General features: G+C 38.1%; 1 protein-coding gene across 1 annotated transcript in view; it reads left to right on the forward strand.

The window, feature by feature from the left end:
- The first annotated feature begins 513 nt into the window (after positions 1–513).
- Positions 514–13,944, forward strand: part of arid2 (AT-rich interactive domain 2) — a 120,619-nt gene continuing 107,188 nt past the window's right edge. The window contains exons 1-3 of the mRNA XM_070900238.1: positions 514–1,275; positions 1,361–1,454; positions 2,097–2,194. Of these exons, the coding sequence (XP_070756339.1) occupies positions 1,172–1,275; positions 1,361–1,454; positions 2,097–2,194 (296 nt within the window). The 5' untranslated portion in view covers positions 514–1,171. The remainder of the gene's footprint in view (positions 1,276–1,360; positions 1,455–2,096; positions 2,195–13,944) is intronic.

Genomic DNA, 13,944 nt, shown 5'->3' on the forward strand with positions numbered 1-13,944 from the left:
TTTTGCGAGCGAGCAGCATCGACTGGTGAATTGATGACAACTGCCTGGGATTCCTTTTCAAGTTCAGCAAATCAAAACTTATCAGAAAGTATCGAGTGAACGCCTTGCCAAATGTGCTCACATTTTAAAACTTTTTTCTCTCTCTCCTTCCCTAAAACCGAACGACTGAAGAAGAAAAACCGCCTCTTCTCCCACACCAAACACACACAGTTGTATTTCCATCAGGCGCGTTTCAACCTTCTCTCTGCTGCTCGTTTTTTAAAAAAAAACACACACAACGCGCGCGGAATCGCTAAAATAAAATCGAACAATTTTTTTTGAAAAAAAGCGGCCGCTCGTCTTCCTATTTCGAAAAGGAACGCGGTAATAGATTAAAAAGAGTAATTTAAAAAAATAACCCTGCGGATTCCCCTCGATCGCCCCGAAGCAGCACAATGCTGGGCGCCGCCATTTTGTGTGAGGAGAGCTCGGCCTGTCGAGGAGGAGAGGGGGAGGGGTGTCGTGTAATGGTCGAATAGGAGCACCCCCTCCCGGGGCCCAAGCTGTGGTGGCCGGTTTTGTTGAGACGAGGCGCTATTGTTTCGCTTCTCGGAGGGAGGTTCGAGCCGCTGCTGTTTGGTGCCTCGGCCGCCGCCGCCAAGCACCAGCACCATTACCACCGCTGGGTTTTTTTTGGTCTCTTTCTCTCTCTCTTGTGTGTGTTTTTTTCTCTCTCTCTCGCTTCTCTTTTCTGTGTGTGAGTGTGTGTTCATGTTAAGCCGAGTGACTGCATGGAGCCGCTCACAACACTGCAGCCCGTGTAACACCGTCAAAAAAAACAGCAGCACCACCGAGATCTTTACACCAAAATACACACACACACATTTTAAAACCACAACAATAACACACACAATAGAGGACAAGATGTAAGTTTTTTTTGTATTTTAAAAATATTTTTTTGTTTGTCTTCATTGGGTTTAAAAGGAAGATCGAAAGACCTAAGCGAGTCGTTACTCTTTCTCTTTTTTCTCTCTTTCTCCCCTCTTAAACTTTCGCACTCGCTTCATCAATGAGTGAGCCGCGGCGGAATGGGACACGGGTCTCGTGTAGATATTGAATAAGTTTTTTGAGAAGGTTTCTTTTTCTTTCGTTTTTTTAAAAACACACACACACACACACCATAACAACAACAATGAAAAAGATGGCAAATTCGACGGGGAAAATGCAGCCTTCAGACCCTCGGAGAAAAAGGCAGGCGTTCTTGGAGGAGCTGCAGCAGTTTCATCAGAACAGAGGGTAAGTAAAAAGGGGGGGGGGGTATAAAACTTTTGTCAGGCACTTTGCTGAAGAGGTTCGGGGGTCTAATTATTCTCTCTTGCAGGACGCCTTTTAAAAAGATCCCAATCGTGGGTGGAAAGGAGCTGGATCTTCACGCTCTCTACACAAGAGTCACCAGTCTAGGTGGATTCGCCAAGGTGAATATATTTTTCCCCTCTCGGTTGCCAGAAGTGTTGATCTTCGCTCTTTTTTTGGTGGAAAGACCTGTTGGGAGGTACTGTCTTTTTCTTCGAGGGGAAAGGGGTCGTGTTGTGTGGCAGTGAGCTGTAAATGGCAGTTGTTTAGATGTGTGTTGTGTGTGTGGCTGGCCTGGTGTTGTGCTGTGTGGGGCTGAGCTGCTGCTTGCTTTTGCACTGCGTGCACTTCAGCCAAGTCAAAATTAGCGGGCATGTTTAACATCGATAATCGTGAGTGTGCCTGGGGTAGGAAATGCTCTTCAGGGGACCGGCTTGCACCATTTGTGTGCCTATTTGCTCGGCTGAAACGGAGTGCCGTCTTCTTGGCTATGGCAGGCTTCGTGGTTCAGGGGAAAATTGTAGGCCCCGTATAGGCCCATAGAATGGCTGGGACGGAGAAAATAGAACATTTTCATCGTTTTGTAGTCCGATGAAACAAGGAAAGTATTGAAGTTTTTTTCGCTTTAGGAACTGGCTGGTGCTGCTGGCTTCATTAAAATAGCGCAGATCGTGTCGGTGAAGTGGGTAAAGGAACAGATGGTATATTCTGATATCTGATAATGTGTGTGTGCATATTAATCAGGATTATTGTTTTTGCTGCAGGTAACCGACAAGAACAAATGGTCACAGATAACAGAAGAGTTAAACTTTCCAAAAGGTTGTCCTAATGCAGCGTTTGCCTTAAAACAGTATTACTTACGGTAAGATTTACGTTGTATATTCGTTAAATTTAATATTTGTTATTTCTGATAAGAGTTGGGACAAGGGATTTCAAGAGTTGAAAATACTACTACAATTGCAAACTTTCCTCGTTATTTTGTTAAAAGTGTGATAGATTTTTTTTTAAATGACGATGTCACAGTACTGTTTAGGATTTTGAAATTGTGTGTTGCCTAAACTGTGGCTTCGCTTTGGGTTCAAGTATTTTGGAGAGTTGGTAAAATTTATTGATCGTACAGTTCAAAATACTGTACAGGTGTGTGACCCAGTTTTATGGTAACAGTTTACAGTTGAGGCATTCGACAGCATTTGCAGCCAGGAGAGAAGACACTACCTTGTTTAAACAAAAAAAATTCGCAGGTGTTTTGTGTTGGTCAATTTTGGTGCAAAACTGAACTTTATGAAATGTCTATGTAATATTGCAGCACTGTTCTTTTAAGTAATTGTTTTCAATTTTTAAAATCCAAAATAAACTTTTTCAGAAATATTTCCACAATGATGCTTGTAAATGTGTGGCTTATTAGTTCTTTCTAATTTCAAATTTTATTTTGAAACTCTTAGTGCAGTCAGTTTTTTGTAAAAGACTATATGCTTGAAAATGTACATTCGTACCAAGAATGTGGGGCTTTCTTTGTTCCAATATTTTTATTTCCCTCTTGGATGACAATGGGATGATGTTGATTGCTTTGTCTTTCAAAATTACAGAAGTGGAGTTATTCAACAATAGATTCACAGATCAGTCATAGTTTTATGGCCAAGTATCTTGGAGATTTTTCATTGGGCATTAGAATTGATGGGCAGTTTGTGGATGAGACTGGGGAAAAGGAGGCAAGTTCTGTTTCAAGGCGCAAGAGGGCGATTCATAGGTGTTGTACTTTGGAAGTACTCTGATTCTGAGTAGTCAGGTTTGTACCCTATTGGACAGCTGTCATTTAAATATTCATTCAATGCACATTAACTGGTTCTCAATAAAATTTGACATTGGGATGTTTTAAGCAAGCTGTGCAAAAGATTTTGTGGTGATTGTGCAAGTTACAGTGTTTAAAATCACCAGGTTAAGGTACAATTATAATTTGGTTCATTTATAAGATACTGTATTAAAGCCCTAACAAATGTGTATCTATTGAATTCAGGAAATTAATATTGCTTCAACTTGAATTATCTGGGTACATTTTGGGTAACTTGCAATACAGCAGGGGCTGTCACTAAAATAAATTTGAGAGCATTAACAGTGCAGTAATGATAGTTATTAAAATTAAAGATGTGATCACCTATTGAAGTACACGTTTTTCTATTAATGTCCCAATTGCATGCGCAGAATATTAGGGCTATGTGCACAAGCCATGTTTTAAGATCAGACTTGTTCCCAGTTGTTTGACCTTATTGTAATACTATCTCCAGATGATTTAGGAAGAATGCATTAAATTAGGTATGCCACTTTTGTTGCAATGGTTATTGTGATATTTTCCTCATTTAAATTTTAGTTTTTGTGATATTCTATAGAAATAGTTAACATTTTTGTGCTGTTATGATGCATAAGCTAAATATTTTTTTCAACTAAGTCTTTTCACAGTGCATATGTTGTGTACATTTCCACATACTTTATCAGATTTAATTTGTAAATATGGTAGATACACCACAGACTGTCTCTATTTTAAGAGTGCCTGAAAGATGCTAAATACTTTACTGTGGATTGGTGAACAGCAATTCAAAATTGCAATATTTAATCAAAATATCTTTACTGGAAGGTCACATAAAATAAATACCGATTACATGTTTGAGGTGCAAATAGAAATCTTAATGTTTTGGTTGCAGTGCCAACCTTTAGTTCCCAGCTGGATGAAGAGTGTGACTTAAAATTGATGGAAAAGGCCAATTAAAAATTAGAATGCAGTAGTTTTCAGCAAATGCAAGCAGCAGTGATTAACAATAAATATAGTGTATGCTTAACACAGTAAAAGAAGATTGGAACACGATGGTACAATATTAAATCACCCTATTTAATTACATTTTCATATGACAACCCCATTTACAGTATTGAGAAATCTTAAATACAATCTTTTGTTTGTACTGTCTAAAACAATTTTTAGTTAGCAAGATCTTTCCTCAATTTTAAAACTGCAGGATGGCTTTTTGCCTGACATGAATTGTAATTATCAGACTCAAAAGAAAGCCTAAGCAACATATCTATTTTTGTTTCCTGGTTTAAAAAAAATGATTTTTTACAAAGCTTTTTTTTGTACAGTAAATCTTGAACTTGCAGAGAAGGGTGCCAAATAGCCCACTTTTTAAAAAAATTGCTGTAATTTAAGAATAATATTTACACTGAATCTAGCATTTGAGAAAGTAAACTATATGCTTCGTATGTTTATCATCACTCAAAGCAGCATTATGGAAATCAACATAAAAGGATGGTAAAGCTTTAAACCAGTTTCTGACAACCACTTTTGATGGGAGAATAATAGTAGCTATACTCTCCTTAGAGCATCTGATTTGCATAGTTTATGCTTGGTTTAAACTGTGTGTGTGTCTGACAAATGTGTTATCTCCTCAACATTTTGATGGAGCTGATATTTCTTTTGCCAAAATGTTACAAAAGTATTTCAAATCCTGTCTATATATTTTGTAAATACAGTACCTAGAAAATTGACAAAAGATATAGTACAATTGTAGACTTTGTAGCTAATTTTGTTGCACAGCTGATGTGTTGCAATAACAGCAGCTTTTGTACATTGACAGCCCTTCATTCTGTCTCCAGACAGATGTGTGTGACAACTCATGGGCAAGGATATTCAAATGAATGTTGATCCTACTCTAACGCAGTATGTCATGTATAACTAATTTCCAAATTGCTCTTAAACCATGTGGATCAAACTTTAATACTGGGTACCCCTTTCTCTACTGGAGTTGTAAAAGTCACATGGACACCATGAAATCGGCACAATATTTAGTTTTGGGTATATGCTGGAAACAAATACTGTTTTAATACTAAAGCAAAATACTGCGGATGCTGGAAATCAGAAATAAAAACAGAAATGCTGGAAAAACTCAACAGGTCAGGCAGCATCTGTGAAGTGAGAAATAGGTAACCTCTCAGATCAATGACCTTTCACAAGAACCAGAATGTTTTAACATGAGGTTTTGCATTTCAGAACTAGAATTGAGCATTGCAAAAAAAAAAAGTGTTTTAGGATGGGAAGTTTACTGATCAAAGCAGTCAGTTGACCTGCATCAGGTGTTGTACACAGGATTACATAATTGTCACCAAGTATATCATTATCTAAATTTGTCTGAAGAGGTTTTGTCTCATTCTATTTAGATTTATATACACAGAATGCAGGATAGGCATGTTCACAGTTGTTTTTAGTCTGTTAAAGAAAAAATATAGTTTTCCTTTTGTTTACTATTTGTTTACTATAAATTACAATAAAAACACAATGTGAAGCACAATGTATGATCTCTTCATGGCCAAAAGATCAAACTCCAGTCTCTGGTTATGCACAATTCATTTTTTCAGTCCTTGTGAATATATGAAAAAGGTCTGATTATCATCGGTTAAGATTTTTGTAATTTCATTATCAGTTTTTTAAAAAAAAGTTTATTTGCTCATGGTCCTTCCACTAAATTGGTCAGAGTAAGTTGTTTACATGATCAGTTGGTTATGACTGGAAAAAAAAGTAGCCCAAAACTGACAACTGGTAAGAATATAGGAAGAGAGGAGTAGGCCATTTAGCCCCTCGAGCCTGTTCCGCCATTTACTGAGATCATGGCTGATCTGTGACCTGCGACCTAACTCCATATACCCAACTTTGCCCCATATCCCTTAATACCTTTGGTTAACAAAAATCTATCAATCTCAGATTTAAAATTAACAATTGATTTAGCATCAATTGCTGTTTGCGGAAGAGAGTTCCAAACGTCGACCACCCTTTATATGTAGAAGTGTTTTATAATTTCACTCCTGAAAGGTCTGGCTCTAATTTTTAGACTTTGCCCCCTTGTCCTAGACTCACCAACCAGCAAATATTTTCTCTCCATCTACCCTATCTGTTCCCCTTAGTATCTTCAAAACTTTGATCAAATCACCCCATAACTGTCTAAATTTCAGGTAATTGAAAAAAGATATTGCAAGTTAGCTGCAACACTTTCAACATTAGAGATTTCTTACAATTAAATAAATATCAGCCATGATAAAACACTTGATTCACACAGCAATTGCTGCCCCTATGAATTTGTAAAGAGGATCAAATAGTATTTTCGTAATTATTTATTTGGATGTCTTAGATAAAACTGTGTGGAATGATCACTAACTAAATGTATTGCATGGCCTAAGAATGGAAGAATGCCTTAAAGCTTAAAAAAATTATATGCAACAATTGAACTTTGTGTGACATTTTAGGCAATACTTCAGTGTTGCACTGCTTAATATCATAACTTATATGGTGGTTTAATTTTGGTAGGTTACTACTGTAATTCATAGCTGCAGTATACACAAATGTTCTGCAATTCCATGTATTTTGTTTTATGGTACTCGACTTTTTTCACCTACATGCATGAAATGAATGGATTGTTACATGAAAAAAAATAAGAACTTTGAATTAAAAAGTATGATTTGTGTAATATTCATTAGAAATTGGAGATTACAAATGCACAGTTAATTGAAAGTTGGTGAATAATCCTGTGTAAAGTTTGACAACTCACTTTCTTCATAAATGTTAGATTGTTTCAAGGAGCAAATGAATGAAAGGATATAGCAGAAATTCCAATGTGTACCTTCGGTCATGGTCAGTTCTTCAGTGTTTGCAATAGGCAGTGCAGTGGAGTTATTTATATTCATAGGAACATGGGGACATTCAAAAGGACATGCTCAGATAAAGATAGTTAACTGTGGCAAAGAAACATCTAATTAAATATATCTGTACATTTTAATGAGTGTAAAAGGCTGCAGTGTCCCTGTCAATTTACAGCGAATACTGATTACATCCTACATGCATGAAATGCAATGGATTGTTACATGAAAAAAAAAAGAACTTTGAATTAAAAAATATGATTTATACATATACGCAAACAGCAGTTTTCAAATTTGTCATTCACTTCTAGAAGGCAAATAGGTGAGATGAGCAGTATTAAAGGATAACAAATCTAACCTGATATTGATTGCTCTGTACAAGGGAGTGGCTTATCCTTGCATCCACTTAGCAAAATCCTTCACTGGTTGGGTGTTCAATTTGTTGTTGAATGATTTTGTTTGGGAAGGACTTTTAGTTTTTCAAATCCTGTGTCACTTACTTAAAATTGATTAGTCTGGGAGTTGATTGAGTTATTTGGACCAACACTGCTTATTCTTACCCACCGCCACCCCCCCCCCACACCCCCAAAATCAACTTCCCAGACAGCCTTGTAGAGTTGTATCCTCACTGAAAACAGCTTTAATTACAGTCACAATGCTAGTGATCAGTTGGCCTTGATAACATTCTCAACAAATTGTTCAGATCGAACAATTTTCTTCAACATTGGAAAAACTGATGGCATAAGTCAATTCAGGGAGGTCGTCATCTATGGCTAATCATGAAGCCTCATTGATGACAACTGAAGAAGTGAATTGCATAGATTTGTCCCACTGTTCCACCTGAAGGTGGGAACAATGGGAACCAAATGAATATGAGAACTTTAAACTGGTTAGGAGGCCCTGAAACAGCTCAGAATGTGTTGGATTCTAATTTGACGCAGATTTTTTAATTACATTAACTGCATCAAATCCTGGGATGGGTTATATTTATAATAAGGTGTTAAATGAGACAAGAAATTAGATTTTGCCTATGTGACAGTCATTGAGGGATATGATGAAAACAAGCGATGTCCTGCTAGATTAGAAATGGCCTAACATGGTGGCTGTTTCAAAATGATCAACAAAACAGACCCTGGCAACTACTGATCCATTAGTCTCACATTAGCAGTAGGTAAAATAATGGAAGCAATTCATATCACTTGTATGATAAAAGAAAGACTTGCATTTATAAAGCACCTTTCAGGACCTCAGGACTTTCCAAAATGCTTTACAGCCAGAAGTACTTTTTGAAGTGTAGTCAATGTTGTAATGTAAGAAATGCAGCAGCCAATTTGTGCACAGCAAGCTCCCACAAACAGCAATGTGATAACGACCAGATAATCTGTTTTAGTGATGGTAAATAATCAGCAAGAGGGGAAGATCATGTCTTGACTTTTTTGAGAGAGTGGCATCCCAAGTGGACTGTGGAAAGCCCTCCAGTGTGTGTACAGTGGGCAGTAAGGCAAATGATAGGGTGGGAAAATGCTGAGTGAGTGCCACAGTATTTGGACTTGAGACCCATACGGTTTCTAATTTTGTATTAATAACTTGGGTTCCAAAGCTTCACGCAAACTTGAAAAATTTGCCAACATAGTATTTAGGAACAAGAGTAGGCCATTCAGACCCTCGAACCAATCAATTGGCTGATCTGTACCTCGATTCCATTTATCCATCCAAAACTGAGTGCAGTACTCCAGGTGTGGTCTGACTAAGGCTCCATGCCAGTAGCTATCCAAATGTTTGAGAAAATTAAATAAAATGAAGGATTGATTATAAATGTGTTGAATTTTTCAGTTGCTTTATGTAAAGATTCATTTTTAAATGCTCTTTTTCTTACTATACAATGAATCTTCACATAATGCAAGTCGCAATGCAAATTGTTAAGTACCATCAATGGCATGACACAGTTGAAATAGCTTACATAATCCAAAAGTGGTTATGACAGAAATTAAGGGCTACACTTTCCTGAGAGTCCCTCAATGCCCGATTCCCCGCCCAGAAAAAACGCTAACGTTTTGCAAGTAACGCTGGTGAAAATTTCCATAATTAAGTTAAAAATAATTGCCTGGCGAGGAAATGCATCTTGCACCAGTATTCTCGGCAGTTAAAGGGGAAACTAAGTGAAACGGGCGGTTCTTAAAATAAAAAAAAATTTAGTCCGAGTTTGCGGTTGGGCCTAGGGAGGGGGGAAAACTGTAAAAAATATTCCCAATACAGTTTTAAAGCGAATCACCGTTTTACAATTAAAAAAAAAAAGAACCTTTAAGTTACCTTTCTTTGCAGAGTACTCACCTAGTGCCCTGTTTAAGCAGCTTTCACAGAGTGGTTCCCTCAGCAATCTGGACGGGCTTCCGTTGAGGCTAAACTTACGCCCTGGCGATTTTCTCGGCGGTGCACGTTGGTGGTTTGCTCCCGGTGGGCGTTTTGAGATTTGAGCGGTACCATTTAAAAAAAACTAAGGGGGAAACTTTTGCCGGGCAGTTTCCCTACCAAAAACAGCTGTACCGCCAAGAAAACCACCGAAAATGAAGGTGAAAGTTTGGCCCATTAATATGTGTGTTATATATTTGTCCGTAATGCTTAATTTAAAACTCTTCCCACCTTCCAGCCTTGCTTTCTTGGTGGGGACAACTCTCTGTATTTTTGGCACATGCTCGTTTTTTAAATTTAACCTGGTTAATATTAGTACTATGGGTATATGTAATGTTAAGATTGATTAAAATATTCAATTTACTATTCTAAAGGTTCCATTCAAAAAAAAATTAAGTAGTCTTGAATGATAAAATCTCCTCTGTCTTAATTTATGGGTGCTGGTACAGCATATTTTTGTTAATGGTCACCACTGAAGATTCTGGTACAGTATGAAAGCTGTTGTAAATAGATCATTTAAAATACTTTAGCTTTGTGGTTGCATTTCATTTGAGATTATATTTAAGCAAGATGAACAGTATTGTCTTTGCATAGTGAGCAGAAATGGTCAAAAATTGGCAAATTACTGTAAAATATTTCTGAACACATGAAGGAGAAATTTATAGCCTGGAGCAGGAAAAGAAACCAATGCATTGTTTAGCTTTCATGTATAATCAGACATATTCTTATACATGAGAAAACTACAGTTACTCATTTGATGTATAGGATGCATTATGGAATTTTGGAAAGATACAATTTTAAAAACATATTGCAAGTAAACAACAGGAAAGCAAAGTTTTTTGAAATATTTGAGTCAATGAAAACCTGTTTTTTGATTGAAGAATGTAAGCCGAAGATTTGACCTTGAAAGTTATCTGTGTCCTGACTCTTTGTAATTTGTGGAAATAAAATACCAGGAACAGTGAAACAAGAATACATAATGCCAAAATTCAAGAAGCTGCAGAAAATTATCCAGTTTTTCCCCTCTTCCCTCTCCTGTTGGTTCATGAAGGTACTGATTTATGCTGGGTTAAGATCTGCATGTCAGTAGTCTTATGTATTTTGTACCATGGCCTTGCTCCACACTACCTCTGAACTTCCTACTCTAGTCTACTGTATGTCTGTTTTCCCTTTCCCTCTGCTCCACCAACAGTGGTAGAGTGTTAAACTATCAAGCTTCCATACTCTAGAATTTCTTTATAATTCTTTGCTTTACTTCATCTCTCTCTACTTTCAAAGGACTGCTTAAAATTTGCTTATTGCACCATCACTATATCAACTCTTCAGTGTGAAAGGAGGGTGAACTTGAGGATCAGGACTGGTTAGTGTTTGTTTCATGACTGGTTGTCTGTTTGCCCTTTCGCCTGGCATTGTATGGATAAATACTGAGGTGGAGAAAGATCAAAGAGTAAAATATTTTTTGCACCTATTGTGTTGCCATCAGGGCATACAAGGCACAAGTTAGAAGCCAGATAAAGTTCCTGCTGCATTCCCCAAAATGTATCTCCGCCCCAGTTGAAGAGCTATAAAATTGTCGTTTATATTGAATTGGATAGGTCCGCATTTGATTGTTACAATTGACTTATTCCCTACACCAGAGGCTGTCCTGTTCTGTTCACTTAAAAGTTTTCTTATCCATTGAGCACTATGCAAACACCAGCCCATAACTACTGGAGAATGTAGTGTATTATTAAATGAATCATCAAATTACATCGCGTCTACAGTACAGAAACATACAATTCGGCCCAACTGGTCTATGCTCCACTCGAGCCTCCTCTCGCCCGTCTTCATTTAACCATATCAGCATATCTGTCTATTCCTTTCTCCCTCGTACTTTTCTAGTCTCCGCTGAAATGCATCTATGCTTTTTACCTTCTCTCTTTCTGGAAACGTGTTCCACATTCTTGCTACTCTTTGGGTAAAGATGTTTCTCCTGAATTCCCTTTTGGATCTATCAGTGACTATCTTATATTTATGGTCTCTAGTTTTGATCCGCCTCCACAAGTGGAAACATTTTCTCCATATCTACCCATCAAACCCTTTCATTTTCTTAAAGACCTCTATCAGGCCACCCCTCGGTCTTCTCTTTTCTAGAGAAGAGAGCTCCAACCTGTTCAGTGTTTCTTGCTTGTTATAACCGCTCAGTTCTGGTGTCATCCCTGTGAATCATTTTTGCACCTTCTCCATTGCCTCTATATCTCTTTTAGAATACGGAGACCAGAACTGCACACTGTACTTCAAGTGTGGTCTAACCAAGGTTCTATATAATTTTAACATGATTTCTCTGCTTTTCAATTCTATCCCATGAGAAATAAACACCAGTGCTTGACTTTCTGTTTTATGGCCTTATTAACCTGTGTCGCTATTTTGTGATTTGTGCATCTTTACCCCTAGATCCTTTTGCTCCCCTACATCATTTAGACTCTTGTTATCCAAGCAGTATGTGGCCTCTTTATTCTTCTGAATAAAATACACCAATTCACAATTATCCATCTTGAAATTCATTGCCAATTAAACACTCAGTCTGCAAGTTTATTGATGTCTTCTTGTATTATGAGGCATTGTTCCTTTGTATTTGCTGCAACTCTCTACCTCCTCCTGAATTTGATGGGACGCGTTTATTTACAACAGCAAAATGCTCTGATTGGGTCCCCTTGATCACATGACCTGTTTGCTGATTAATCCCCTTGGAGGATAAGACACACCCAGCAGTTTTTCTGGAATATGTAATTAGAACCGCCCTGCCTAAGTAATCTGACTTTGCAAAGTGTAATTGGAGCCATTCTGACTGCCGACTCCATACAGCTCACTCACAGGTTAAGAACTCTTCCTGAACCCCCCCCACCCGGCCCAAGTTCCTGACCTCTGCCCAAGTCCCTAGAAGCAGCTCCAGTGGCAATGAGCTCTTCGTGATTCGGCCCCACATCTGGCTTCCACACATGTCGCACAGCACATGCGCAAAAAGGGGGCGGAGTCCAAGGCGCGCATACGCAGAAGGACACACAAAAGTTGTTGCAAATAATCAGAGTTTGATGTCGGCTGCAAATTTAGAAATTGTACTAAGTCCAAATCGTTAATGTAAATTGTGAACAGTGATCCCAGCACTGATTGCTATGGGACATTACTTCTCACTTTTTGCCAGTCTCAGTAGAAAGTAAACACTCAAATAAAAACAGAAAATGCTGGAAATACTCAACTGAGGCAGGGAAATGGGGTGAGGGGAGGAAAGAACAGAATGGAAGGTCTGTGATAGGGTGGATGACAGGAGAGATTAAATGACAAAAGGGACTGTGGTGCAAGGGGAAAGGAGATGGTAAGGGGGCAAGGCATTTTTCAGCCTTCAAGAATTTCAGATCATAACCTCTGCCCTCATTTTTTTCAGATGGCAGCTGTTGCTGATGATTCTGCCATACCATTTACAGCTCTAAACCCATCTTTTGTTTCTTTACTTGTCCCATTACCACCTCCTTCCCTTCCCCCTTCATTCCCCGCTTCTGCACTTGCTTTAAACCTGTTACATCTCTAACTATTTCCAGTTCTGAGGAGAGGTTATCGACCTGAAACGTTAATTCTGTTTCACTCTCCGCAGATGCTGCCTGACACGCTGAGTATTTCCAGCATTTTTTTGTTTTTATTTCAGATTTCCAGCATCCGCAGCATTTTGCTTTTGTAGAAAGTTGGCACTTTTACTTTCAACATGAGCTCCACTCACTTGTCACTTTAAATGCAGTTTTATTTAAAATGACAGTTTTAATGTCTAAATTACTCCAAATTAACGTATTGCTGGAAACAAAGGATTTTACAACCTTTAAAATGCATTTGTATATCAAGTGCCAGTGAGCGGTGTGTTAATTGTATAGTAACAAGCTGATAATTGCATTCAGCCATGTACTCTGCCCAATATCACTTCGCATTTAGAACTCAAAATATTAAGAGTCTGTTTAAGATATTTGAGTTGTTGCTAACTGTTTGACATTGAATTCAACAATATACTTTACTCACCTGTACTTTAAAATATAAATTAATTTAAAAATCTTGTTTCGAGCAGCAATTTAGTCAAGGCACTTTTACATTGAGGTGCAGGTTTTGGGGAGAGTGCCAAACCGGCTTCTCAGCATCACTGTCCCCGTTTACATTATCATCCGACTCAATTCTCCATCAGGTGCCAGAAAGAAGTGAAACCAGCAAATCTTGTCGATGCGGATAAGACCCAGAAGAAAATGGGTCTCCGCTGCTGCAAGAGTAAGGTATGTTGGACAGTTAATGCAGTCAATGATGAGAATGTCGCTGTGGCCGCAGTTTGAAACTTAAAAGCACCTTTCGTCCACAGAAGTTCTACAGCAAACGGATTAGTCATTATGCTAGTAACGGACTAGTTGTCTGTACCTCCAGTCACAGCTCATTTGTGAGATTCTTTCCTGTGCACAGCAATGGACTATGATTAGAGGTATAACACTGCTAATCTGATCAACACAAACAAAATCTATTGATTTA

Source organism: Pristiophorus japonicus, chromosome 15 (genome assembly GCF_044704955.1).
Source record: "Pristiophorus japonicus isolate sPriJap1 chromosome 15, sPriJap1.hap1, whole genome shotgun sequence".
Classification (NCBI taxonomy): Eukaryota; Metazoa; Chordata; class Chondrichthyes; family Pristiophoridae; genus Pristiophorus; species Pristiophorus japonicus.